Source organism: Colletes gigas, unplaced genomic scaffold, assembly GCF_013123115.1.
Source record: "Colletes gigas isolate AHSC1104 unplaced genomic scaffold, ASM1312311v1 Colletes_gigas_Sc00027, whole genome shotgun sequence".
NCBI classification, from domain to species: Eukaryota; Metazoa; Arthropoda; class Insecta; order Hymenoptera; family Colletidae; genus Colletes; species Colletes gigas.
In genome coordinates, this window is record NW_025106656.1 from 498,048 (window position 1) to 525,128 (window position 27,081).

Consider the following 27,081-nt stretch of genomic DNA (forward strand, 5'->3'; position numbering starts at 1 on the left):
GTAATTTTAATGAAGAGCTAATTTTTCAATTTCCACTTTCTCTCGCTGTTCGCCTTAGAAAAGCCTGTTAATACGTATTAAAAATACTTAAACTTTAGACGCGTGCAGTTTCGAAACTACTGGTGACTTCTTAATTATCGAGCCACTGTTGGAAGCGGTGAACCTTCCTCTTTAAAATGGTTTTTGGTTTTCGTCGATCCGACTTTTCGTTTTCGAGAAACGGTCGTGTAAAGAGAAGTGTAATTTTTTAATTCCCACTAGCTCTGTCTCCGTCTAACGCGTTGAGCCTCTTTCTCGCTCCCGCAGTATCCGTCTTGCAACAGCCGAACGGTGCGTATTAAAAATAGTTAAACTTTGCATGCGTGTATCTCTGAAACTACGCGTGATTTATCCATAATCGAGCCATCATCAGAAGCGGGGAAGCTTCCCTTTTAAAATGGCTTTCGGTTTGCGTCGATCCGACTTTCCGTTTTCGAGATATCGCAATTTATGTAAAAGGATATTTTTCTTAATTTGACTATCTCTGTCTCCGTCTGACGCGTCGTGTCGTACCTCTTTGTCGCACGTGAGTCGGGACAGTCGTGACGCGGAAGTCGTAGTATTTCCAAGAATTTACTACGCACTGTTTACTATTGTCACGCGCGCGAGTTCATTGATCACAATGAAACGTAAACAAACGCTTCGGACTCATATCTCCGAAACTAGCCACCGCGTCGACTTGAAACTAAAATCGCTATATCTCGGGAACTAATAAAGCTATCAACTGGTACGAACGCTCATTTTAAAGGGCATTTTATCCTCTATCCAATGACTATATCAACTATTATTATTTATGCTGTCTTCTATGTTTATTTTGAAATTTACTTTGTCGCTATGCACCCAAAGAAGTTTGAGCAATTCCTACTGATCGTACAACGAATGTACGATAAAACGATAAATTTTAATACAGGATGTTTACGTAATTTGTAGCCATACAAGCAGTTCCTTTCGTATTTATACAGATTCCAATTACTTCTCCCCACGCATATTTGCGTTACTTCTATACATTTCAATAATTAATAATACATATTCTCTTGACACTAAACTTTTCGAAACCCGTAACAAAATCGACCAGGCGCCGTTCAGTCTCTTAATGTCGTTAACGATTTTCCGTAACCCGTTCATCCCGTATCCTCTCAGCAATGAATGCCGGAATGTTTGCTGCAATTCTCCCGAGTTCGTCGCATTCAGCTCTGACAGCGCGGCGTGTTCCTTACGGTTAAATTTAATATTGTCCCACGGAATTCCACGAATCTCGTCGGCCTTTAACAAATTGTCAAGCGCGTCGAACGTGCGTCGCTTCGGCTCCGCGACTCGCGCGGAGGAATTGTGCTCGCGGAAATCGCTGTTACGCCCAGTGTTGCTTAATCGTTCGCCTTCCAGCCTCGCGCGCAGATATACAGGCAGCAGGAAGGTCGAAGAAACGGGAGCCAACGTCACCGCCTCTAGCTCTGCCATTCCGGCTGGCAACCCCGTTTAATTTCCTCAGTTAATGTGCGACTGACTGACTCGCGCAAGCACCCTCCGATCGTGATTGCATTTGCGCTTCATCCTAATACCACGCCCGGCGATGTTGGGTCCTCTCTCGTCACGAAAATTCAATCACCTGTTTTGAAAATTGCTTGTTAGTTTAATCCGTGCAGCTGCTGGATAAACGGAAAAGCCAGGTAATGTATAATTACGGCTTTCAAGCCGGTCACATTATACACTGGGCTCCATTGCTTCTCTAGGTGTCGGTCGATCGATGAACAGATTGACTTTTTTCGGGAGAATTAGGCCACTGGGCAGCAAGTATCAGCGTGCTTATTTTTAACCTAACATACCTATAATTGGGACAGAATGGATCTGCCATTCCGTACTAATCCTTTTAGACTTGATGGTGACATACTGTCCCTGATATTTTAATAGTAATAATGGTATGATATTTAACGTATTTCCCAATATGCAATAAGTCACTTTTTGTCACGTTTCGTTTTAAGTTTATAAATCTCTGAACACAAACGAATCAACTAAATTTTGTTAAAATACTGCTTTGGTTATGACGATATTAATTCATCTTCGAGTGTTACGGCGCGAAGTAACAATTACGATTTATTCTGTGTTGCAGCGTAACAGTAAATTCATAAAGACAGCGGATGTAGAGTCAGACCTTTCATACAATCAAGTTTTGCCTATAATCAAGTGACATTAAGACGGCTATTTAATTATTAAATTCATTCAAATCTGCATGACCCTCCAAATCCAGGCATTCTATGACTTTACTACCTGCAATGACATCGAAAACCGGTGCTAGATGTTTATGGCGAGCCAGGTATCGCAGGACACATCTGGGCACCAATTGGCCAGTATGTTGGCAATTTTTGACGAATCTAAGACCGTTGCTGCCTCCTATGACCTTGGATACGCCCATGGCGAGGTTAGCTTCTTGGGCAACCTTGGCCCAGAGATCAGATCAAAATTGACTCTTAAACACCACTCATCGATAGTATATTCACGAATTTGTACATTTCGGCTATCCGACGTAGAGTAAATTATTATTGGTTGTTGCAATATTCCACTGATTGTGATTCAAGTATTTAAGTAAGTTTCTTTCATCAAATTTAAAGTATTTTGCTCGACCCCTTAACATCGAGAATCTGTATTTTATTGAGAATTTCGCGAAGAGCAGAACGATGCACTATTTTCACGCGAACCATAACACATTTCAATCCCATCGAATCCTGACATCGAGTACGGAGGATGATCGATCTCTCATAGAATGACCCATATGTGTAATTAACTCGCGCTACTCGACAAATAAGATCATGCCTTGTTGCTGCGTTAGTAGTCCTGGTTGGCCTCCAGCCAGCCGTAACTGGGGTAAAAGCCGGGTTTTACGTCAGCCATGGCCTTGGAATCCTGCTTTTTACGATATCTGCAAATTCCTCTGTTCGCCCTTCGCGTCGAGTGTGTTTTGTTTTTCCATAGTCCAAAACGGTTTGCAAAAATGTTGGTTCGAAAGAAAACGAAAAAAATAGTATCTTTCTTTATTTCACGTTACCTTCTGCACGATTATTGTTTATTTACTATAGATTATATACGTACTATGAAAGTCTAGTAATTGGTTTTGTGCAAGTATGCATTTAGCTTGTCGAATTTCTTAGGTTAATTACGAAAGCTTAAATATTCTTCAGTAAAGCGATAGATCAATTAATTCGTCGTCAGTTTGGAGTTTGTGTATCTATTTGCTGGCTGGCTTGTTAGGATTTGCACTTGAATGGTCATGAATAAACATACGAGAGAGTGATCGATCGCTCGTGAATCAAAGATGACGACGGAAGCCATCGCCGTTTCGATTCATAGCCAATTCAGTGCATTACCTGAGCCTTTATTATTTGGCAACAATAATGCAAAATGTAACAAATGGAAGAGGAGCTCCTACAAAACTTATGCAAAGTAGAAATATACGTAGATAGAATTCAGTCGATAGCATTCATGGTGATTATCGTATGTAAATTATGAAATATGGCCTCTGTGTATTTAAGAGCGTCGTTATTATTCAATATACATATATATACGGCGTACACTCTGAAGTAATAAGGCAAAACACTCTAATATTTCCGATATTCCGTAAAATACAAGTGATATACAACGTTCGCGGAATATAAATAATAATCAATACGAGGTTTAAATATGTATTCAATCATTTCGATCCTCAGGGTTTGATTCTGTTCAGCGAACAACTGTTATAAATATTTTAACGTAATCAGGAGGCTACGAAAAGCTGTGGTAACGAGAAGAAAGAAATCGTATAATCGTTTTTGAAAATGATTCTTATGGTAATAGTTGAACAATTTGTTCTATGAAAGAAACGAATCATAGGTCCATTAATCAAACGAATTGCAATAATACGACGAAGCTCAGAGTCCAGGGTGACACACGAAATAATCGTTTCGCCCCAAAAAAAAGGTGTGCACGTGCCAATCACGAATTCTATTTCGCTAGATTGGCGTTCCAATGGAAAGAGGGGATATGGAAAATATCGTTAGAATTCGTTGAAGCGCCCCCAGTTATTAAATGTTCTCGAACGAATCGACAAACGATAAATATGACAAGATGGAGTATTTATAACCCAAGTCAAACCGTCACTGGCCACAGTGCAACCAATATAGGATAGGGACATGACAAGACAAGCACGCGTCAAAGCGGTCGCCCACAGCGTCGGTGGACCTGGAGATGTTCGAGGCGCAGGATGAGTCTCTAGGGAATTCTAATACATACAGAACGTTGGATCAATTGCTGGCTCTAGTCCAATTGCCTAAGAGACAGTTCACAACCTTGATTTTTCGACTGCTGTCATCGAACGAGTGTCAACGAGGAACACGAAAAAATGCACTATTACACGTTTCTCCATGCTTGTATCCATGATTATTTACGTCGAAAATTGGTATGGATTTCTTATAAAATATTCAAACTGGTTACTGAGGGCAAATATCGACAGTTTATACGATAGTAGAAAATTTTGAACATAACTCATCAGGTGATTTTCGAAGAAGAAGATGAAGCATTTCTCCTTAAATTAATAATTCATGTTATACTTGAATTTTTGAAGAATGAAGTATCCTAGGAATCATTGTATGAAATTATTTAAAAAATTGTTCCTTGAAAATTCACTCGCCAAGGCAACCGTGCTAGTAATCAGATGTTTATTGACCCCTTCCTGTACTTTAACGAGTCTGACTCGTGATGAAGATTTTGGCCCAAACATAAATATCACGAGCCAGGCTCGCGGACAGCAAATCACGATCGTGATTGAGTTTTAGTTGCTATCGGTACGCCACAAGAGTCGGTCACGATTCTTATAATCTCCGTTGCAAAGCAGTTTAACATCAGTCTGGTCTGTTTACTGCGGATTTCGTCGAGCTAAATGCCACAGGTAGGGGTTAATAAGACATCGTTCGTAAATAATACGTCTATAGAATCGAAGAAGAAATTGCACCGTGAAACAATGACGTCAAACCGTGTACGTCATAACTGTCTGACCGTCACCGAGGATTTCTGATGAGGTACTTATCAATGTTCCGCGAGAAGCAATCCCGTGCATAGCCTGGAATTGAGGATATACCGTCGGGACCTTCGATCTTGCAGCGACTGCTAATCACAACGCGTACGAACGCTGTATCTCGACTCGGTTGATTAGGAAATTTCGCAGAGAAACGACTTCGAACGAAACTCCATTGCCTAGATGCCCCATTTAAAAATTCTCCACTACAGTATACAGTTTCCGAATTGTTTTTAAAAAACTAGAATCAAGTGTAAGGACTCAAGGGATTGAGGGAATTAACCCTTTTAGTGCCTATGCGAAGAATACCGAGCCAATTTGACGAATTTGCTATGGTTAGAGAAAAAGCTCATAAAAACCAAACTAAAAATAATATTTACAAAATTCAAAAAGCAGCATATTACGAAATAATGAAAGAATAAAGTAATGGCAGTTGCATTTCAATATTTATTGCAAATCATATAAATAACATAATTGTAAAATATGATAAAAAACATAGATAAGTTTCTCTTCTGCAAACAATATTTACACATAAGAATAATCATTGTTTGATCACAGTTTTATGTAGGTCACGTAGTATAAAGTATATGCATTTGATTTTCAATAATTTTTTAATAAATAATCAATTCAAAATATGATATAATTGCAAAGATATATGAAAAAATAACAAACAATGCATATTAGGGACTGTTTCAGAGTTTATTACTCTGTAAACAATGTTAAGATGTAAATTTAGATTTTTTTGCAAATATATGTTCCTCGAAGTCCACAAATTCAGATAAACCAAAAATCATTACAGTAACTTACTTAGTTCCAAAATTATACTATACAGGGTGTTCGGCCAGCTCTAGGAAAAATTTTAATGGGGGATTCTAGAGGCCAAAATAAGACGAAAATCAAGAATACCAATTTGTTGATGGAGGCTTCGTTAAAAAGTTATTAACGTTTAAAGTTCCGCCTGTACTGAATTTTTTTCTTGAAAATGCGCAGGATTTCGGGAATATGTCTATTCACCAAAAATGATTGTGATTGACCCCCGCAACCAAAAATAATTTTTCCAGAACGATTTGAAATTTTTTTTTCCGTCGAAAAATTTCACACATTCTCAAATTTTTTTCTAGAAAGTGGGTAGGATTTCGAGGGTATATCTATTCGCCAAAAATGCTTGTAATTGACCCCTGCAACTTCATATAATTTTTTTAGTATGATTTGAAATTTTTTAATTTCGTCGAAAAATTTCACACCTTCTCGAATGTTTTTTCTGGAATATGGGTAGGATTTCGGAGGTAGGTCTATTCACCAAAAATGCTTGTAATTGACTCCGGCAACTTCATATAATTTTTTTAGTATGATTTGAAATTTTTTAATTTCGTCCAAAAATGTCAGTACCTACTCGAATTTTTTTCTCGAAAATGGGTAGGATTTCGGATTTAGGCGACTCGAAAGCCAACTGCCGACTAAAGGCCCGAAAGCGATATACCGCTTCCGACACGTGTTAATGTAAATATTCTTACACAAGAAATCGAAACTGGGAAAAGTACAATATACATACATCGTACAGCCTTTCAGGTAGCTTTCAACAGCCCCGTTCCGATCCAAAAGCTCGAAATTGAAATTTCATCCAAATCCACTCCTGAGTCGTACATACTGGAAACGTTGAACGTTGAAAATATTTGTTCAGTACATTGTTGCAGCGTAGTTAGCGATAGATGGAACGAAAAAGGGAAAAAGAGGGATGTACCGGGAGCAACAATTTTTGAAGCGGAGTTCACGGGTGTTTCGTAGTCCGTTTAATTCCATTGATTGAAGTACAGCACGGCAAACGTATTGTTGAGTAACGCACGGCGCTTTGAATGTCAGATAAATTGAACTCGAGATCCGACGAATTCCTGAAACATCTCGGTTTATCTGCCACCTGCACGCAATTACGTTGATTCTTTGCTCGCTGCTATTTTTTCTCCTACGGAATGTACATAAGAGAGATGCAATTTTTGTCCGTGTTTCGCTGCGTCCCCCAAGGCGTAAAAATCTACATGAATATAATATAATTTCTCTCCCGGTTATCTGAAACCACCTTTCTGGATGCACGAGCTTTCCTGATCGTGGGGGTGCACCGTCTTCGCGGCAGTAAACATGCTTTCTGAACTTTTAAACGTCTCGTTTTTCGTTTGTTTTGGACGAGATATATGTTTTAGAAACGATCTATAATATGCAAGGTCCACTCAAAGATTTTCATGGAATTAGGAAACGCTATTCTAAGATTGTTAATCTGCTTGATCGCTCGAAACGTACTTCTTTCTTTCCCCCTTTGGTCAATTTTCTCTATACTCCTATAAAACCGACCTAAGGACACGGTTGATGACAGTCGAAGCAGAATTCCAAACAACGAACGTCCACTGGGACGACCTGGGTTCCCTTCCGGGGACGTGACACTCGTGCTTCGCTCCTTAGTACGTTGTTATTACGACGTGATCGCGTTTCTGAATTGACGGATTACACATCCAGCGGAACTGTGGATACGATACTGGCACTGGGAGTGTATAAGCATTATTGTGAGAGTTACGAGTGTTTGATGACTCGTACGATTCTTATTTCGTTAATACAATTTTCATATTTAGATCAATGATGTTTAAAAATAGTCATAATATTACTCTTACTGTTACGTAACGGATACACGAGGCCCTTATTTTTTATTGTAGTGAAATTTCGAGAACACGTACGATATTCCACAATATTCATAATGGCATCGAGCACGATATCAAAGTTGGAGTAGCCACTTATCTTGCGGATCATTTTTGGCTTAAAGCGGTCTCCTTGGGCGATTTCCTGTACCGCTCTTATCTCGAAACGGGGAAAGGATCTCTATTGACCGTATAAGATGCAGGCTAGGACGGAAATAGAATTTCGATCACAGAAATACGAATAAAAAGGATCTCGTATGACGTACTTACGAGAACCGGTACCCGTACCTCCTCGAAGGGAAATTTTGGATCCTTAGAATTCATGGGATTATTTATATCGCGACCATATAAAGAAATTTCAAAAATTCGCTTAACAATACATGTCTCGGAGTGGAATAGAAATTTATTAAATATTGCGTCTCCGTGGTGGCACGATTTTTTCGTCGAAATGTCTTTCGAGTCACGGAACCTCGAGATGGAATAAATATTTCGCTTCGGAAATCGATAGCGTCTCTGACGATTCTCGGTCGATGGTAATTCTACGGAACGCTTATGGCGACATTAGAAACTCTGAACCTGCAATAAACCACTCGATATAACGGTGAAACCAGAGCCTCAAACGGGAAGGAAGTTCTGGATGATCGATCGCGGAAGACTCATGAGTGACTTACGAGCGGGACGAGGGCGTGTGTACACGGACACGGCGGTAGAAAGGATTTAAATATTGAAATAGCATAGAAATGTGACCCATTTTCGCGGGCACGTCTGACACACTTCCATTATTAACCGTTTCGCTGCCTTTATGCGAAGTTCATAGTGCAATCACGTTGCAGCCGAAGTTTCCGGTCAGCGCAGAAGCGAGAAGAAACAAGTATGCAGTCGCTAACGTACAGTGCTCCATCGCGGAACTTGGAAGCCCGTATCGAGAATCGTAATGCCGGGTTTTGTCGTTAATATTCGCGGCATTGAACGTTGCCAACACGTTAAACACTAGTTCAGAAGACATAATATTCCGATGCGTGAATCAGATTTCGCTGACTCGTGACTGGAACGACAGCGGAGTCGAGATCTCGGTGTATCTCGGGTCAAAAGTTATCGCCTTGTATCGAGGAAAATACGAGCCTACTAATTCTATTATTCTTAATAATTTTAATTACAAATTATTGCTAGTCTCTTTTCCGGGTACTACTGTTCCCTCCTCTTCGCGTTCTTCTTTCATTTCCAACTTCTCGAATGTAAAACATTTTCCTTCTCTGTACTGTTCTCGTTCCGGTTTTCGCTGTAATTTTTACTTTGGAATACTCCCTCCATCTGTCAAAGGCAACCGGGGCAGGAATTTTCTCTTGACAGTTATATTCAGTCTTCTATTTTCTGCTGCACGGAACAACTTTCAACGCAAAGACGTGCTATTCGCTTAATTATCGAGTAACAACCGAGTTGAGTTTCTTGATTTGCAGTTGTTGCTTATGCTGCTTTAGACAGTATTAATAATAAGAAGAAAAAGAAAGAAATTGGGACTAGAACTTCTCGTATTGTAATCGTCGTGTGGTACCTTTGGTGCTCCATTGTATTGACAGATCCCAGCGTTAGGTACGTTTTAGAAAGTTGGGACGAAAGGTCGTGAACCCTGAGCGCCTCTGTCTTAATGTGACCAAAGAACAAGACCCATTACCGCCAACCGTGACGTCGCTGAACGTCTGGAAGTCGTAATGGAACGAAACCGGGTGTTAACGATGAGCAAAAGAACAAAGGGGGAATGAGTGAAAGTTGGAGAGAATGAAGAACAGCGCGGGAGCATCGGTGATGGAAAGGGGGTTGGAAGAGCAGAGCAAACGAGAGCACGGTAGAAGCAGAAGAAAAATAGGAAATGCACGGACGTCGAAGAACGGTTCGCGAGGGCTGCGCGAAACCGGTTTCCCGTCGTTGTTATGGCTTAATTAAGGGATACCGCGATGCTTAGAAATCCCTAATTACTCGTAGATCGCGGGGAGTGTTTCCCAATTAAGGGGCGAAACGGAATTGCGGGGCTCGGATCGAAAAAAAAAAAAAAAAAAAGAGAAAACGAATAAATTCTTGCCCCGTCTCGTCGCTCGTGACAATATTCGAAGCAACGCGACCGAATTCCAGCAAGATCGATGAAGAGTGATCCCAACTGGGAAATACGAAACAAATAATTGGTCCAGAAGCCGCTGGAGGATTATTTGCCCGGCGATGAAACCCGGTCGATACGTTTTCGCTGCTCGCGAATTTCGAACTCCTTATTGCAAGTTAAATTAAATCGCGGCCCGCGAGAGAATCGGTGTCGACGAAGCGAGAAAAGGTCTGAAACGTAGGAAAAAAAAATAAAAAAAAAAAAACATAAAAAAAAGATGAACGAGTCGAGACTGTTTAATCGCGACCGCGTGAGAACTCCCCTTCTAATTAAAACTTTGATGTCTGAGTAGTGCGAGCTCGTCATATCGGAACACAAAGAAACCAAAAATCCTAGGATATTATAACGTCGTCCAACGATTCCAAAAGGGACAAAGAACGACGCGATATTAGTAATTTTAATGTCCAGAATTAAAATTAAATGCCACGTTTTCCTTTCGTAATTTATTCACATTTTTATAACATATTGATTTTTGTTAGAATTAAAGAAAATAAACTGAATTTGTTCAATATTTGATTATTAATTTAAAAAAGAAAAGGAAGGTAACAAACAAAAAGACTGTAATAATTCGACACACATTGTATCATCTTCGTGGGAACACACACACACACTCGACCACCGACAACCGAAAAACATAAGAAAGGGGACATACAGTAATGTAGCCAACCACACAAAACAAAAGTAACTTTTACTACATATTTTTAACAATTTTTAACAATGCTTCGTATTAGGTTATTTCATAAGTCGTGTTTAAATAAATTTTTACCGTGCTTTTTCTTGAAGGTTCGTCAGTTTTTAAATTTAATATCCAACAAATTACGTCTTGAATGCTTTCACTGTGAAAGCAAGTGTAAACGAGATATCATACATTTTATACTTGATGTCCTCGACAACACCCCCTTTCAGCAGAAGTTAGGGGATGTTCCATGGCTGATATTTCAAGTTGGTTTACTTTAGAGATGCATTCTAAATTTCATCGGGTTCCCTCCAGTCGTTTCCCCACGACGCTATAGAAAACAACCAAGCTTCATTCATAATTGTTTATCAACAAATAGTCCTCTGACATGTGAGAAACAGATCGGTTTAATCGAGTCAGTGCATTTAAATATCTAAGTCGAAATTGCCCAAAAATTATTTATATAGACTTATATGTATAATATTTATTACTTGCCTTTCGCATTTATTATTATTTTTTTATTTTTACATATAATCTTTTTTCTTTTTCAGCTGCGATGACGGATACGAGCAGAACAGGTTCTTTTTTAACATTTTCAATTATTTATAAACTTCCCCATTCACGGATAATACGATTATTATTTATCGAAAACTCGTAGAAGAAAGAAAATTTATTATATCTCGAAAATGTATCCTATTCGTATCGTGATTAGTCGAACGGAAGCTGATTACGGAGGAGCAGAAACGGTCGGATGTACAGGTGGTGCACCATCTTCTGTTTGCAGTATATACATCAGAAATTCGTTTAAGTCGTGCCATTTCATGCGCAGCTTCCCATTCGTATGCGCAAATAATACTTCCCGCAAATTTCCAGGAAACGAAGGCCGAGTTATGTAAACGTCCGCGGGCCAGGCCGTTCAATAAAAAGGAACGTCGAAGTCGTAGAGTAATTCTCTCACGGAGTGTTATATTTCCCGCAACCATATCTCGTCGTGTAAGTTTTTAATTACCAGCAGAAAGTTCACGATCCTGTTAATTAAATTGCGTGTTTTTCTCGGTTTGATCCTTTTCCTTTAACGGTCGTTCCGTTTGCTTCGTCGTTAGTTCGCGTCGCGTTAAATTGGACTCCTTTGAGACGGCTCGTGTCCAATTTAAGCTGGCGGTTAGTTCCTCGAGATTTCCGATGATTCTGAATACAATAGACACCCTGAATATACTCGGGCGTCGCGTTTTAACTGTACTTGATTAGGCGAGGTTCCTCGAAAGCTTCTTTTGTGAAAATTGAAAAAATCGTGAACGAAAACTGAGACGACACAAAATGTGAAAATGCTTTTTTCAATTACTTAAGACTTCATGAATAAAAAAATGATAGAAATCCTTTCGTGTTTTCGAAATGAAAATAGATGGACTTTCGTAGGTCCGAATAGCCCCTCGAGTAATTCGATTTCTTTAAAAGTTAATTATCTGATTTATTTCGGGACCTATCGATTCCATGAGAAATTTATACCATCTCTCGGTATTGAGATATTTATGGCCCGCGTCAAGATGGAGGAAGTTTGTATTCCAAAATGAAAGAGATTCCTCCGTCGAGCGTTTGGACGGATTTGGTCACGAGCGTCCTTTGTCCTTCCTTTCTTTACCACGACCCCTTTCAAAGCGAACTGCCAAGGAGTGGCGCTTATAAAACACGAAATTATGTTAATTCCGGGGCCGTTCTGACCGACAGACTACGACCCCCAGGGAAGCATAGCGATACGGTCGTTCTTCGGAGTCGTCGCGTTTTCATGAACGTTCAACTCGGGAACGCTGTTAAGTCGGTCAAGAACGGAAGCTGAGAGACGGCGGAGAAATGCTGACAAGAAGCTGCTATAGCAACATGAACGCGGGATGTAACTTTAAATAATGTCGTTTCTCACAATTGGTTCTCTGTAAATAGTCTTCGTCGTTCTGCCCTGTCTCCGTGGAGATCCAAGTTTCACGATTTCAACCCTCGGTAAACGACTTATGAATCCCCTCCATCCGTTCGCATCACGGGGAAGGAAAATAATGCGGAAAAATAAAGGAGGCAATAACCTCGTTCGCGTTTAATCTGGGATTTCACTTGTTTTATATTATTCGTCATACTCGTGTTTGTTAACTTCACGAATTAACGTCGAATGAACAAGCATCTCGTTATGAGATGCAAACAGTATCAAATACCAGTTGCGTTTTGGATGTATATTTATTTAGAATGTTTCACGTGGCTCTACGAAACAGAGAAAATCAAAATTAGTAACTTTGTTCGATATGTTTGATTCCATCGAGACATGATGAAACAACGCATTGAATTTATAAACGCAGGAATAAAAAGGACATTTCTGGAAATAAATTATATTTAAATAGGTATTTTATTCTTTAGCGCGTGCTGCGTAACTTCCTTTCGCCTTAGATTCCCCAACGTTGGTTTAATAAAGAAAAGACGACGCTCAAAGCTCCCCCGTCCCTGCCGCGACATTCTGTTAAGCGAAACATTTAGATGGTATTTTGGGCTCGCGACTTTCCAGCGACGGCTAAAACGTTGGTATCCAATTATACTTTACCTTTGTCCGTGCTGCTTCAAGTTATTATTAAAAAATTGTTATGGAAATTTAAATTGTACATTCGTTTTCGACGCAAAACGAAACTGCGTTTTTATTCCCCGCGGTGAATCGGTTGGCTTGTTAACGCAGTGAATAGCACTTGGAAATTTTAATTACGCAGTTGTATGGCTCTTAATTTCTTTTATTCGAATATGCTTTGAAGTTAACCGCGAATTGAAGTGCGCATTTAGACTTCGCTTGTGCAAAACCGATGAATGTCGTGCGCCGGCGAAAAGTTTCCGCGAGAAAAGAAGTTGCGCAACCTGCGACCAACGTTTGCACACCGGAGGAACATTAAGTCGTAATTGTGTTAGAAATTTCCTGTAACCGTTGGTAGAAACGTATTACCGTCGTATCACAATCGTTCCATAATCAATTTCGCTTTTCTTCAGCTGAATTTTGCGTCTAAAAATCGTCACCATTCGTCTTTCAGGTAATTTTTTAAATTCAATAAACATCTGCGTATTTTTTTTATTTCTTTTTTCTGTAAAAAGTAAATCGTGAATATTTCAAACGCTGGAGACTGCAAAAGGAATGTCAAGTAACAATTTTAGTTAATTTTAGAATTTTACAAATACACGATGCAAACGAATTTTTATAAAAATCGTACGAAGAAGCTGGTGCCGGTATGAAGGACTGTCGGTAGGAAGTTGTGAAGTTTAGATTAGGAGAACGTAAGTGACACTGCAGCGAGCCAGATGTTATTAAATATGCAGTTACGTATTCTGCATAAACCAGACCTTAGAAAAGAAATTACTAGCGGGATGATCCGGCGTAAATATGCAATACCCTTGCGTAATAAGAGACTTTGACTTTGCGTTATGATCGTGGTAGTTGTCCGTGCCAATCACACGTCGATTTCGCAACGGTACGAAATGTGTGAAATTTCCGATATCGCGCCGCGGCGGTTTCTCAAACGGTTCCATTCTTGTTCTAAAACTCGATGGTAAATTGCAAACGTGACTACACGGAGATTCGCGTTTGCGTACGCGAGCATACGTACGCGCGTTTGGTTATTTACTATCCCATGGGAATACACGAAATTGTTAAACGCGATCGTACGAACACGTTCCAAACTTACGACCGATGCGCATGACGCACAGCCCATACATGTAAATTGATAGTTAAGTGGTGTACGATGTTCTCTCTACGCGGATTATCAAACATTCGTATTTATTTGGACCATGGGAAAAAATTAGCACGAGAAAAGCATGAATTTACCCCTCAACGCGTATGACTTCTATACTAATCCAATTGTCTATGAAACTTTGATTTTTGGGAACTTTATTTTTACTAGATTTGGTTTCTTTAACGTCTGATCTCGAGAATCAATTTTTTCAACCCGTTAAAAATAAAAATATCGTTCAATGAAATATTAGGTTGGGGAAAAAGGAATCCATTACTTTTTACTTAGATGGCTATAGTGATATACATCTATACAGGGTGTTCGGCCACCTCTAGCAAAAATTTTAATGAGCGATAGTAGAGGCCAAAATAAGACGAAAATCAAGAATACTAATTTGTTGGTGGAAGCTTCGTTAAAAAGTTATTAACAATTAAATTCAAAAATTTCAAATCGTTCTGGAAAAATTATTTTCGGTTGCGGGGGTCAACTACAATCATTTTTGGTGAGTACACATACCTCCGAAATCCTATCTACTTTCGAGAAAAAAAATCGAGTAGGTGGTGAAATTTTTCGGCGAAAAAAAAATTTTCAAATCGTTCTAAAAAAATTATTTTCGGTTGCGGGGATCAATTACAATCATTTTTTATCATTACACATACCTCCGAAATCGTACGCACTTTCGAGAAAAAAATTCCTTACTGAAAATCCAATCAGGTGCCTAAATTTTTCAACGGAGAAAAAAATTTGCAAATCGTTGTGGAAAAATTATTTTCGGTTGCGGGGGTCAATTACAATCAGTTTTTGTCATCAGACATACCCACGAAATCCTGCCCACTTTCGAGAAAAAAAATAGAGAAGGTGTGAAATTATTCGAGAAAATTAAAAAATTGCAAATCGTTGTGGAAAAATTATTTTCGGTTGTAGGGTTCAATTACAGTCATTTTTGGTGAATAGACATACCCCCGAAATCTTGCGCATTTTCGAGAAAAAAATTCAGTAAGGGCGGCACTTTAAACGTTAATAACTTTTTAACGAAGCTTCCATCAACAAATTGGTATTCTTGATTTTCGTCTTATTTTGGCCTCTACTATCGCTCATTAAAATTTTTGCTAGAGGTGGCCGAACACCCTGTATATGAGCCGTTTATTTTGAAAGTGGCCTAACTCCATTTTTCAATTTTTTCCGGTTACCATGGTTACATGTACAACTTCATGATATTTATCAGTAAAGCATTTCAGGTTGCTTATATTCCAAGCAAATACGATAATTCTTGACACATAAGTTTTCAGAGTTAGTTCAATAATTGAACCGTGTAGTTTGAAAGTGGCCTAACTCCATTTATACTTAAATCAAGATATTTAATGTTTACATGTACGTTTGGGATGAAACTATTGCATCCAGAGGTGCTCAAGAAATTGTTCAAGAAGTGAAAGACACATTATAGCTTACAGTGACATGTGCGCCGGGCAAAATAGAGACATTAAAGTAGCTTTAATGTGGTTAAAAATTGTCCAAACTTTGGAAAATAATGTGGAAATCATAGATCACAAATTTTTAATATCAGGACATTCGTTTTTACCAAATGATAGAGATTTTGGCGTGGTAGAAATGTCATTAAAAAAAAATAATTTACTGTTCGTTCCCCGAGATTATTACAAGATTATTAAAAAATGTCGGAAAGGTAATAATTTTATTGTAAATGAAATGAGACAAGAAGTTTTGTATCAACAAAATTATTCGAAGACGCAATTTTTAAAAGGGTAAAGAATTCTGATGGAGAATCAATAAACTGGTTAAAAATATGTTGGATGCGTTTTGTCAGAAATGAACCGTATAAAATTTTCTATAAGACATCAATGAATGAGAATGAAAATTTTAAAGTCCTGAATTTATTACCACGTCGGGGTAGACCAAGAAAGTTCGAAAATATTGTATTGACACCACTGTATAAAAATATCAAACAAATTACAACAGTAAAATTCAAGGACATAACTGACCTATTACGATATATACCACCGGAACATCATGATTTCTTCAAATCCCTTTCACACGCACAAAATGTAGATGAGTAGTAAATTGTTTTGTAATAAATTTATGTTTGTAATTTTGTACGTTATGTAGTTAAAAAATGTTTTGAATGGCATAAATTATGTTTCCAAAGTGTTTTAAAGATATGTAAAATAAATTCAATATTGCTTTTTCAATTTGAAGCATCTTAAATTATATTGAATAGACTTGGGCACCTTCAAATTTTATAATGAATCTGGTTGTTAATTTTGAAAGTGGCCTAACTCCATTCTTGATAAGAAAACGCATATTATTCACTTAATAATTGCCACTATTTTAATAGGAACTATAAATTTAACACCCTTAGATACACTTAAGCAGTATGACTCATTAGTATCCTATACGTATATTTTTAAATTCATTGAAACGCAAACCTTTAAATATCTCGATTTGAAGATAAATGAACTTAGGCCACTTTCAAAATAAACGGCTCATATATTTATTAAAATATATCTATAGCTTGATAATATATAATAAATTTTATATCTATAGATTAATAAATATTTACATTAAATATAAATATCTTAATAATATTATATATATCTGTAGGATTCTCGGGGAACGGGGAGGTTAAACAAAATGTAACACGATGGTATATATATATATATGTGTATCTATTATATTCTAACAACGCGACTTCTCGCACGCAACTCGCCAAGACTCTCAGACGTGAACTGAACTCTCGCCGAATTTCCACGCTTATATCCATTCATCCCTTGCATTCATCTCGCTTACACTCTGTCTCACGGATACATCGGTTGCACTCATACACATTCATACGTCCCTATCGTTTAGTTCCAAACACTCTTTGACCACGTCGGCATCGGTCATCGATTCATTCGTACAAACATTTATGCTTCCCTATCGCTTAGTTTAAAACATTCTTCGATCACGCTTTATCAGACACACGATTCCCAAACATATCGGCGCCGGTCTGTCGCAGCATGACCTGGTCGCCCGCACGCACACACGCACACGTACACGCACACGCACTCACCCCACATATCTTGTAAAGTATTGACCAAACAAATTGAGTCGTTGGAAAAGTGACATTCCGTACTAAAAATAATTCTTTTAGAGTTTTTTCGTTGGTCGATTCAGTTGCGAGTTACATGGTGTAAAAGATGGAAGTTAACAAAGAGAAAATTCAGTATATTTTACAATTTTAAAATAAAAATATCGTCCAATGAAATATATGGCAACGAACCGAAAGCAATGGTCTGGGTTTCTTTAATTTTCTAAAAAATTTGTCCCGTTGTAAGCGAGCCACCGGTATCGATTGTTCATTGTAATAAGCTTAGTATGGTTTTATAATACTGGAGACAGTCGATGAAGCATCGATATTCTAATCTGGTCGAAGGCACGGAGTTTCTTCGCAAACATAAGCCGATTGCCAGGCGAATCGTCAAGGACCCCCACATCGTCTGCCAATCAGCTTACGTGGAAGCAATATGTACCTCGTGGAATGGAGTTCCTATTCACGAGCAACCCCCTCGTCTTCTGCATCTTACGCAAAGACGGCTTAAGGAATCGACGGGGGCGATATTTGTAGCGCCTAGCACGTGCTTCGTAGGTGTCGAGCAAGTTCGGCGGGGTCAACTTGATAAGCCAATAAATCGGGAACTCGGAAGGATGAAAGTTTAAACGCGGAGGCGCTGCCGGGCAGGGAAAGAGCAGAAAGATAAAACGGCGAGAGGGAAAACCCCCAGACGGAAAAAGTTTCAACGAAACGGTTGGAAGTCATTGTCCATTAGGAAGCGAATCATGCTTGGTTGGGAAATGGAACGTAGCCCCCAGTACCTTAAAGAATCTCTCTCGAACCCTAAGTGCCTGCCCGGGTACATAATTCTAACGTTTTCGACGTTAAAACGCTTGAAATACATTTTTCCTAAATAAAAATTAGTCATTTTTCTACGTTCGATAACGATGTCTTTGGGAAAAATCAATTGGAGAAATGGTGGCAAGTTTCAGTATGTTTTGCTTTGCACATTATTAAATCAGCAATTTGTCTAGGAAATGATTCGCGTATCTTTTCAGACCAACTACCGGAATAAAACTCGGATGGAAAGTGGTTAAAAATCTTTTGAAACGTATCTATTGGGTCGTTCGAAAAGTAATTTCGTTTTCTTACCAACAGAGACGTTAATTGTATTTTTAACCAGCCAACTTTATTCTCATTATTTTCACGGCTGACACTTCAAGGCTTATTTGTAAAAAATTTTGTTTAATTCTATGCAGCTGTAAAATATGGAAAATCAAATAAGAATGCTGTTCAAGCAAGAATAAACTCGTGTGACGTGTATTTCATAAGGAATTTTTATTTTGCAATAAAAAATTTGTATTTGTATAGATTTTAAGCTACCACAACATCCTATAAAAGGCTAAATTATAAAAAAGCTCGATTTGTCTGCCTGGTACCCTTGACATATCAAAAATCACTTGGATCAGTTTTTTTATAAATAAAGATCAATAAGATATTTACATATTATAAGAAAATTGTTGCTTTTCACGAAGAAGAAAAACGAAATTACTTTTCGAACGACTGAATAATAACGGACACGCTGAATATTAGCGGGTACTTATGCTTGGACGTATCGATAAAATTGGAGAATCGGGTTGGGGCGTTCGAACGAATAGAGGGTAACGCCTCCATTGGTGTACGGTATGACAATTATCGTTAACTGGGCCAAGCGGCATCTCGATGTTTGACAGCATAAAGGCGATACGGTGGATTTGCAAAATACCTGGAGGATCGAACGTTGGTCACGGTGCATACGTAACTGCACACACTCGCGTATAGACGCTTAAGTAGAGGACACGATCTGCACGTATAGCCGTGTACGTGTAAACGGCTCTTATCGTTGAAGTCAGTTCTGGAGCTCTGGGGATGTAATTACGAAGTTGGAGAGACACGAGGAGAGGGAAATAGACCGTCTGGTTCACCGATGGCCCCGAACTCTCTGTGTGCGACTATGGCCGTGCAGGTGATCATCGTTGTTTTCAACGAAACGTTCCAGATCCGCTTCCCTGTCTATCCTTCTCCTCTCCGACCTTCGTTGTTTTAAACGAAAGATGGCCGTTCGAAAAATAAGAAAAGAAACGGAGGGTAAATCGTGCTCGCGAGCTCCTCTTCTACCGGGGTTGCCTTTTACGATAAAGTACGATTCAAATATAAGAGTTTTATGGCGAGAAAGAAGGTACGTTTAATTTAAGCGAACGGGGGGTGGGCCAGGGATATTTGTTTAACTGAAAGCAGCGTGCATTCTGTTCGTTCGGTTATCGTGCTTCCTTGCTCCATTGAACTTTCGATTCCTCCCCGCGCGTGCCGTCCTTGGAAACGCGAATCATATTTCTCTTAAAGGTTCGGTACTTAACGTGAACGGCACGATCGAGAGAACAGCGCCGACGGAAGATTTATGGGTTCGTTCTCGGTTCATTCCGCGCTCGGCCTCGCTTCGACAATTACCCGACTGAAAATGTCTAAGCGCGAGTCACCGTCTTGCAGCGGACTTATTTCGAAGATAATGGCCCGTGTCGCGGAAGAGAGTGGATCAAAGTAACGTTAGTATTCTCATCTCACGCTGAATAAATTTTATTTTGTACGATCGAGTACTCGGGAGAAAATCTATTACCCCTTTGCGATCGAATATTTTGCACGAACGTCAGGTAAACGTTACAAGCGTTTCACAAAAGGTTACATTTAATTATTTCTGAAAAAATGAATCGAAAATGTAGAACAACATCTTTTCATTCGATGGTTCATTTTCGAGATAATTGAATTCGAAAATCTGATACATGCGCGTCTGACCAGTGGTTGACCATTTCTACTTGCGTCGATGTCCAACTTATTCTTTATCGCACAGGTACCTGAATAATTCGCATTTCACGCTGAATATATTTTATTTTATACGATCGAGTGGTCGGAGAGAATCTATTAACCCTTTGCGATCTAATATTTTTCACGAATATTAGATAAACATTACAATCGTTTCAGGAAATGTTGCATTTAATTATGTGTGAAAAAATAAATCGAAAATGTAGAACGACATTTTTTCATTCGATGCTTCGTTTTCGAGATAATTGAATTCGAAAATCTGATACGTACGCGTCTGACCAGTGGTTGACCATTTCTACTTGCGTCGATGTCCAACTTATTCTTTATCGCACAGGTACCTGAATAATTCGCATTTCACGCTGAATATATTTTATTTTATACGATCGAGTGGTCGGAGAGAATCTATTAACCCTTTGCGATCTAATATTTTTCACGAATATTAGATAAACATTACAATCGTTTCAGGAAATGTTGCATTTAATTATGTGTGAAAAAATAAATCGAAAATGTAGAACGACATCTTTTCATTCGATGCTTCGTTTTCGAGATAATTGAATTCGAAAATCTGATACGTACGCGTCTGACCAGTGGTTGACCATTTCTACTTGCGTCGGTGTCCAAGCTATTCTCTCAACTTTCAACGTCGATTTTCTCCAAAACAAAGCTTCGTAGAATAAAATTGTATTCCACATTTTCTGTTTATTTTTCCACGTAGAATCTTATATATACAGTAAATTTTCTTTAAACCCGTGATTCGCGCGAGAAAAAGTTACAATATGTTTTCGACTCGCCACCAGTTACCGAACACTTTGTATATTGATCGACGAGTTGGTTTGCTTCTAACGCGAATATTGCAGATTGGCGGTCACTTAGATCGATCGAAATTGTCGCATAATCTAGACCCGCGCGCAAGGTTGTTCGGTCGTTTGTATAGTGCTTCGCGTCTGGTCCGGTAACGCGCACCAGGTTAGAACACAACCGTTACAGCCACTCTCGCTTCGTCTGAGAAGCAGTTGCTCTGGTACTTCACCCTCTCCTGATAACATCTCTCATTTATCAGGGCGACGCTGCATCATCGTGCAACGACCGCGTCTTAACGCCCTCCGACCTCCTCAGCCTCCGAGCATCGTTTCCGACTTAGCTGGTGGCGCGAGAGTACTCTCACTCTCTCACTCTCTCGTTCTCTCTCCTCGTATGCCGTAAGTTCCCAGAATGCACCGGCGAGACAAATTTTTCCAACGACTGGCGCAGACTCTCGACGTGAAATTTTCGCAGCTCCAGGCAATCGCAGTTGCCATTTTGGTTAGGCGTTTAGAGATCCGTGCTTTACACGGTAGCTGCTTAAACGCTCCGCGGGATCACGCTCGAGAGCCAAAATTATTAGTACAGAGACGGTGGCTGGCTGATCTAAACGGTTAGATTACAGTTTGCTTTCTGCGAACGCAAGATGGGTCACAGCAGTACTCTAAAGATCGAGATAAAAAATGTTCCTGATCAAATTTATTCTAGTAAAAGTTTTTTACCTCGAGTCTTAAAATTTGTTTGCATCTTATTTAGACGTCGACAAGTAAAATAGTTCGAAATTGCAATTTCTTCGTTCTCGAGTTCCTTCTCTCGTCGTCATTCGATTACTCGGCTCGTTGAAATAGGCACTCGGCGTCTGTTGATGGCTGCATGGCTGGCAAAACGTCGGAACGCGATTTATACCCAGAAGCACTAATCCCAGGCTGCGAATGTCTGAGGCTCGAAATATCTGACCATGCGTTCATCCGCTGACGCGCGTCTATCAAGTTCGGTTCTCTGTCCGTTCGCGATAGCGACACAAAACGTAACTTTTCCCCCGGTACAATTGTCGACGTTCCCCTAAATTTCAAACGAAAGTAAACGAAAATTGACAATGGCCGATTGAAAATGCGGAATGCGACGACGGACGGCGGACGGCCACTGCAAACATTGTCGTGCCTTCCTGCGCGAATTCTAAAGCGTAGCGTACGCCGCTGACCGCGCGATACACCGACATAAACGTCGCCTTTTCCCCGTTGTTGCTGTTCGGTTGTTCCCCCCGTCTCTTTCCCTCTCGCGATCTTTGCTTTCCCCCGCGTCACTTTTCCGATCTTTTTTTTCCCTCCCCGTCGGAAAATCGAACTCCCTGCACGTGACGTACATTCGATGCTACGAAGGATAAATTCCTTTACGAGACTCGCCCGACCGATGGCGCCATTAACTCCCTCGTCCACCTTCGATTACGTTGACATTCCGCGCGGATAAAAATCCCGTGGCAAAGTAGGAAATGCTTTCTACCTTTTAGAACATTGAGAAATTAACGTTATCGAAAGCGACACGGGGGAACGGTTAATGCGGATAATCGAGTAACGCTGAAAGGGAATTTTTTGTCGCGCACCGGGAAAATCGAGGGAATAAAAATTTGTAACAGTGCAAAATGAGCCTAAATGTATTTTGGTATTTACAACTCTTCTGTCAAATCATTTTAAGCGTCTTCGAACCACTTGAGACTTCTTCAAACACATGACTATCGTGTATTTAATTACGTTTTCAATTCTACTATATTATGGATTCAGCTTTCGGTCAAAGAACAACAGCTTCTCTGTCGAGTCATTTTAAGAGTCTTCAAACGTCTTCAAATCACTTGAGACTTATTCAAACACGCGACTATCGTGTACCCATCAATTACACTAAGTTCAACGTGTATTTGATTACGTTCAAACTTGGTCAAACAATAACATAAAAAAAAAATTTGATAGACCCATAAAGATAGTTCTGACGTATCATTAGCGTTGAAATGATTTAAAAACTGCGATCTTTGCGCGCTCAGGGGCGTATCGATGCAACGTGGCGCGTACCCGAGCGTTTGTGAATCGGTTCCAGTATCTCGAGCATCGATCAGAGCAAGTTGATTCCCAATCAAAGCGTTCGCCCTCGAAGCGGAGCAATTCTCGAAATTCCGGGGCCGTCGAAATCCGAGTCGAGACCCTTTCTGAGACGCAACCACGGAGAGATTCGTCGGAGGTGGAAATTTGGCCGCGCGCGTTGAGAGTCCTTTAACTGTTAGCGCATCCGATCAGCGTTTACGGAACAACGCCTAACGGCCGCTCTTCTGAGTTATCGATCGCCTAAAGAGGTTATTACGTAGATTGTGCGCGGTGTACGGCCCGTTTAATCGCGCTGCACCGACTCTCCGTTGCTACCATGACGGTTGGTTGTAAAATACTCGCTGCCCGATTCCTGATAAAGGAACGCGTGTAACACGCGTCGATAGAAATATCATCGATAACATCGTACTCGTCGGTTCGTTCCACGCCGTGTTCGACGTAATTGTACAGGTCGTCCGATAACTAGCGGTACGAGTAGTAATACGGTAGTTCAGGAGCAGAAAATAGGGTAATTATTCGAAACAGGAGAATCAGCTTCGATTTTAACGACTTCGAAATATAATAATTCTTCGTGTATATTATACATAGTGCGGTGGATAGCTGTAGCACCTCCCAATTTCTTTAGTATCTCGGACTTGTGAGTTGTAATGCAAGAAAATTGACTGTATAAGCTTAAAGAGATAAATAATGACATTCATGTAAATATCAGTAAAGTTACTCTTATATGAAGCGTTAGGCAATTGAAAAAGTGATTTTGACGCACCACTGTCAATAAGCTAATTTCATCGGGTTTCGAGTCACCAAAAGTAAACAGTTCAATTACTCACCTGATCAGAATGGAGAATATTTGAAGTCTTATTGTTAGAAAATTTCATGCGGAAAATGGTCAATTCCAGAACATGTCGGAATTAAAAAGTTCAATAATTACAGTGTGTAATCGATTTCGAAAAATTTCTCAAAAACTGATTGACAGCATCCCGAATGGCATTTTTCAATTAATATCAAGTACCAATACAACAACAAATTTGGGCGGTGCTATAGTTATGCACCGTACTGTATACAGGCTGAATGTAAAGTCATAGTGTTCTGCTGAAATGGTCTTTCGTCTCGTAGAATTGTTTCTTGTTCCAGGCCCTGAATAACTCTCCCTTCGAAACGTCGACGATTAAAATGCTGTTCTCTGTAGCGACTCGCTGCAGTAAAAATGGTTATCGTCTCGCAGGGTCGAGGAAATTTGATTACATTCGCCACGACGCAATTACATGTAATCACACGGTAATTATCATGTATTTACGGTGTAATCGTAATGGAAAATCTTTAAAGCGTGGAATAACTGTTTAATTATCGTATAATTTACGCGTGCGTGCAGTGCAATTACAGTGTGATTCGCCGTAATCCTATCCGTGGAAAATTTAATCAGATTCTAAAACAGAAATATCATCGTTCGATTGCTTGTACGAGTTACATTGATAGCGTGATAGAAATTGAGAGCTCGTGTTGATAACCGCAGGATACTAAGATTGATATTAAGCAAATCATGCTATTGGCAGTGTACATAGATATACCTAGTAGAGTGGCAATACGTTTCATGGAATCCAAGCAACCATAATCTGGAGTAAAAACAACATTTAATTCTATGTTTTTAATTCGTTTTACAAAAGTATTATACAGTTTTGGAAATGGTAGTGGCTTCGGGACGTGTGTTGAATTAAATATGACAATAAATACTTTTAAATTATACTTTATTCTTTATGTAGTAATCGAAGGTATACCTAAGAGAGTATCGACCCGTTCTCTCAGAGATCTTTGCGAGACTGTGACTTCACCCGCAGAAGAAAGGCGAGAGTGAAGCGCAGTTCGCCCTAGCGACGAACTCTTATCTTTCTGTAATAAACACCCATGAGTTCTAAAGCTGTGTCCCCACTGGGTCGGCAAAGAAATGGCTTTGCCGCGGTGCATAGCAGTGGCACGGCCGTGTCGCCTTGTGCCGCCTTTTGCCGCCTTTTGCCGAACGCTGTGCCGATCGGCAAATGCCGAGCCGTGCCGACCCAGTGGGGACGCAGCTTAAGAACCCATGGCCAAAACTACCGGAAACTCCAGTATATACATCCGTTACTGGAGATGATTTTTGTAACATAACAAGACGGTTAGGAAATCCAACATACAGATTAGTTAATTCCTGTTAATTTCCTGGAAATTTTTAGACCAAACCGATGGTTTAATACTTCTTTCTCGATCCGTGAAATAATACGGTATTAAAATTGTTTATAAACACAAATAGACGGTGTCTGAGCAGATTAAACTGAGCAAATTGTAGCTAGTCCAGTGCACGCATGCTTAACGAATATTCAAACTCGATTTTCTCGTAAGCCTGTATGGAAAAAATTGTATTCCGTTTTCAGCTGACTTTCGTGCAAAAAAAAAAACCACCCCGTTGCGCCACGATTTCGGAACTACCCTGTATAATGCACAGAGGGGAAAATAATCTCATTACGAAGTTTGCTCGCTGGCGTAACGCAAAAACCGTGAAAGCGAGATATTTACGATGCTGCGCTGGTAGTCGCGGAACAAAAGAATTTGTTAGCAAAGTCGACGTAGAACAAAAGAATTTACTAGCAGAGTCGATGCAGGACAAAAGAATTTGCCAATAGAGATACGATGTGACGCGAACGATGCGATTAAAAGTGTCCCAGCCGAACCTGTAGAACCGCTTGTAACATCCAACGTCGATGGCCAGTTGCACGAAGGGAATAAACGCATAAAGTTTAATAGACAAAATGGCTGAACGATACTAACTGATCCCCCATCCTGGTTAATACAGTAGATGAATATACTATGCAACGTTCGATTTAAATTTTCGGCCAACTTCTATGCAATTTTAGCTTTGTTTCCAATTTTCTATGCAAATTGCTTCCGGGGTAGTAAATTCTGAATTTGTTCTTCTTTTACTTCAAAATTATAATCGCTGAATATCGAATACAATAAATAGAAATCACGATACTGGTCATTTTCTTAAAAGAGGTGAACATAAATTAACACGTTCACTGCCCATGATCCGTATATGGGTCACATCACCACGCTATTGGATACGCCGCTGAGAGACCGGACAGTGAACGTGTAATGTATGTTCGAAGGTGAATTTCAATTCTCATTTTGCAAAAATAACGATATGGTTGCCATTTATAAATGTTTGTCTAGGTTTGAATGTTACAAGTGATCATTCTCTTGAAAGAGATCGACAAAAATTAATGTAAGTTAGAACATGAATTTCTATTTTGATTTTGCAGAAATCACGATACCATTGTCGTTTGTAGAGATTTGTCTCAGTTTGAATATTGAAACTGTTCGTTTTCTTGAAAGAGGTAAACGTAAATTAATGTAAGTTCGAAGGTGAATTTCTATTACGTTCTAATTTCGCAGAAATCGTGATACAGTTTCCATTTGTAAAAGTTTGTCTCGGTTTGAATATTATAACTGATCATTCTCTCTAAAAGGATCTCCAACAAAAATTAAACCAAGTGTATATACTTCCTGTCAACAGTAAGATAAATATCATAACGAGTATAATGCACACATTTTATTTCATTTAAATTGGTCAAATATTATCTCGAGACTGTTTTTCGCGTACGCGTGGGATTAAAAGCAATTAAACGTTGTCCGCTAGTATAGGTTGTTGTTTATCAAGCTTTCACGTCGTTACATGTTTCTTGTACGGAAATTTTGAAGTACAGCTTTTTATCGAATGCCACGTATGAGAGAAACGCAGCTGCATAAATGAGGCTAGATGTTATATGTACGCACCGAGAATCGTTTCACGGTGAACGTGCTTTAACGCCGCGACTCTGACACGTCCGCGAGTTTACCCCGGCGTTATATGTCGCATCATGGGATTTCCGTACGCTTTTCATCCCCTCCGTTACGTCATAAACTCTCGCCCTCCGTCCTCTTCAGCGCCC

At 39.6% G+C, this 27,081-nt stretch overlaps 1 protein-coding gene across 2 annotated transcripts in view; it reads left to right on the forward strand.

Moving 5' to 3' along the window:
* LOC122401744 (disintegrin and metalloproteinase domain-containing protein 10) overlaps nucleotides 1-27,081 on the forward strand; it is a 159,375-nt gene that overhangs the window by 73,640 nt on the left and 58,654 nt on the right. For both annotated transcript variants that reach the window (XM_043404080.1, XM_043404081.1), the window contains exon 2: nucleotides 11,141-11,167. In XM_043404080.1, coding sequence (XP_043260015.1) covers nucleotides 11,141-11,167 — 27 coding nt within the window. The remainder of the gene's footprint in view (nucleotides 1-11,140; nucleotides 11,168-27,081) is intronic.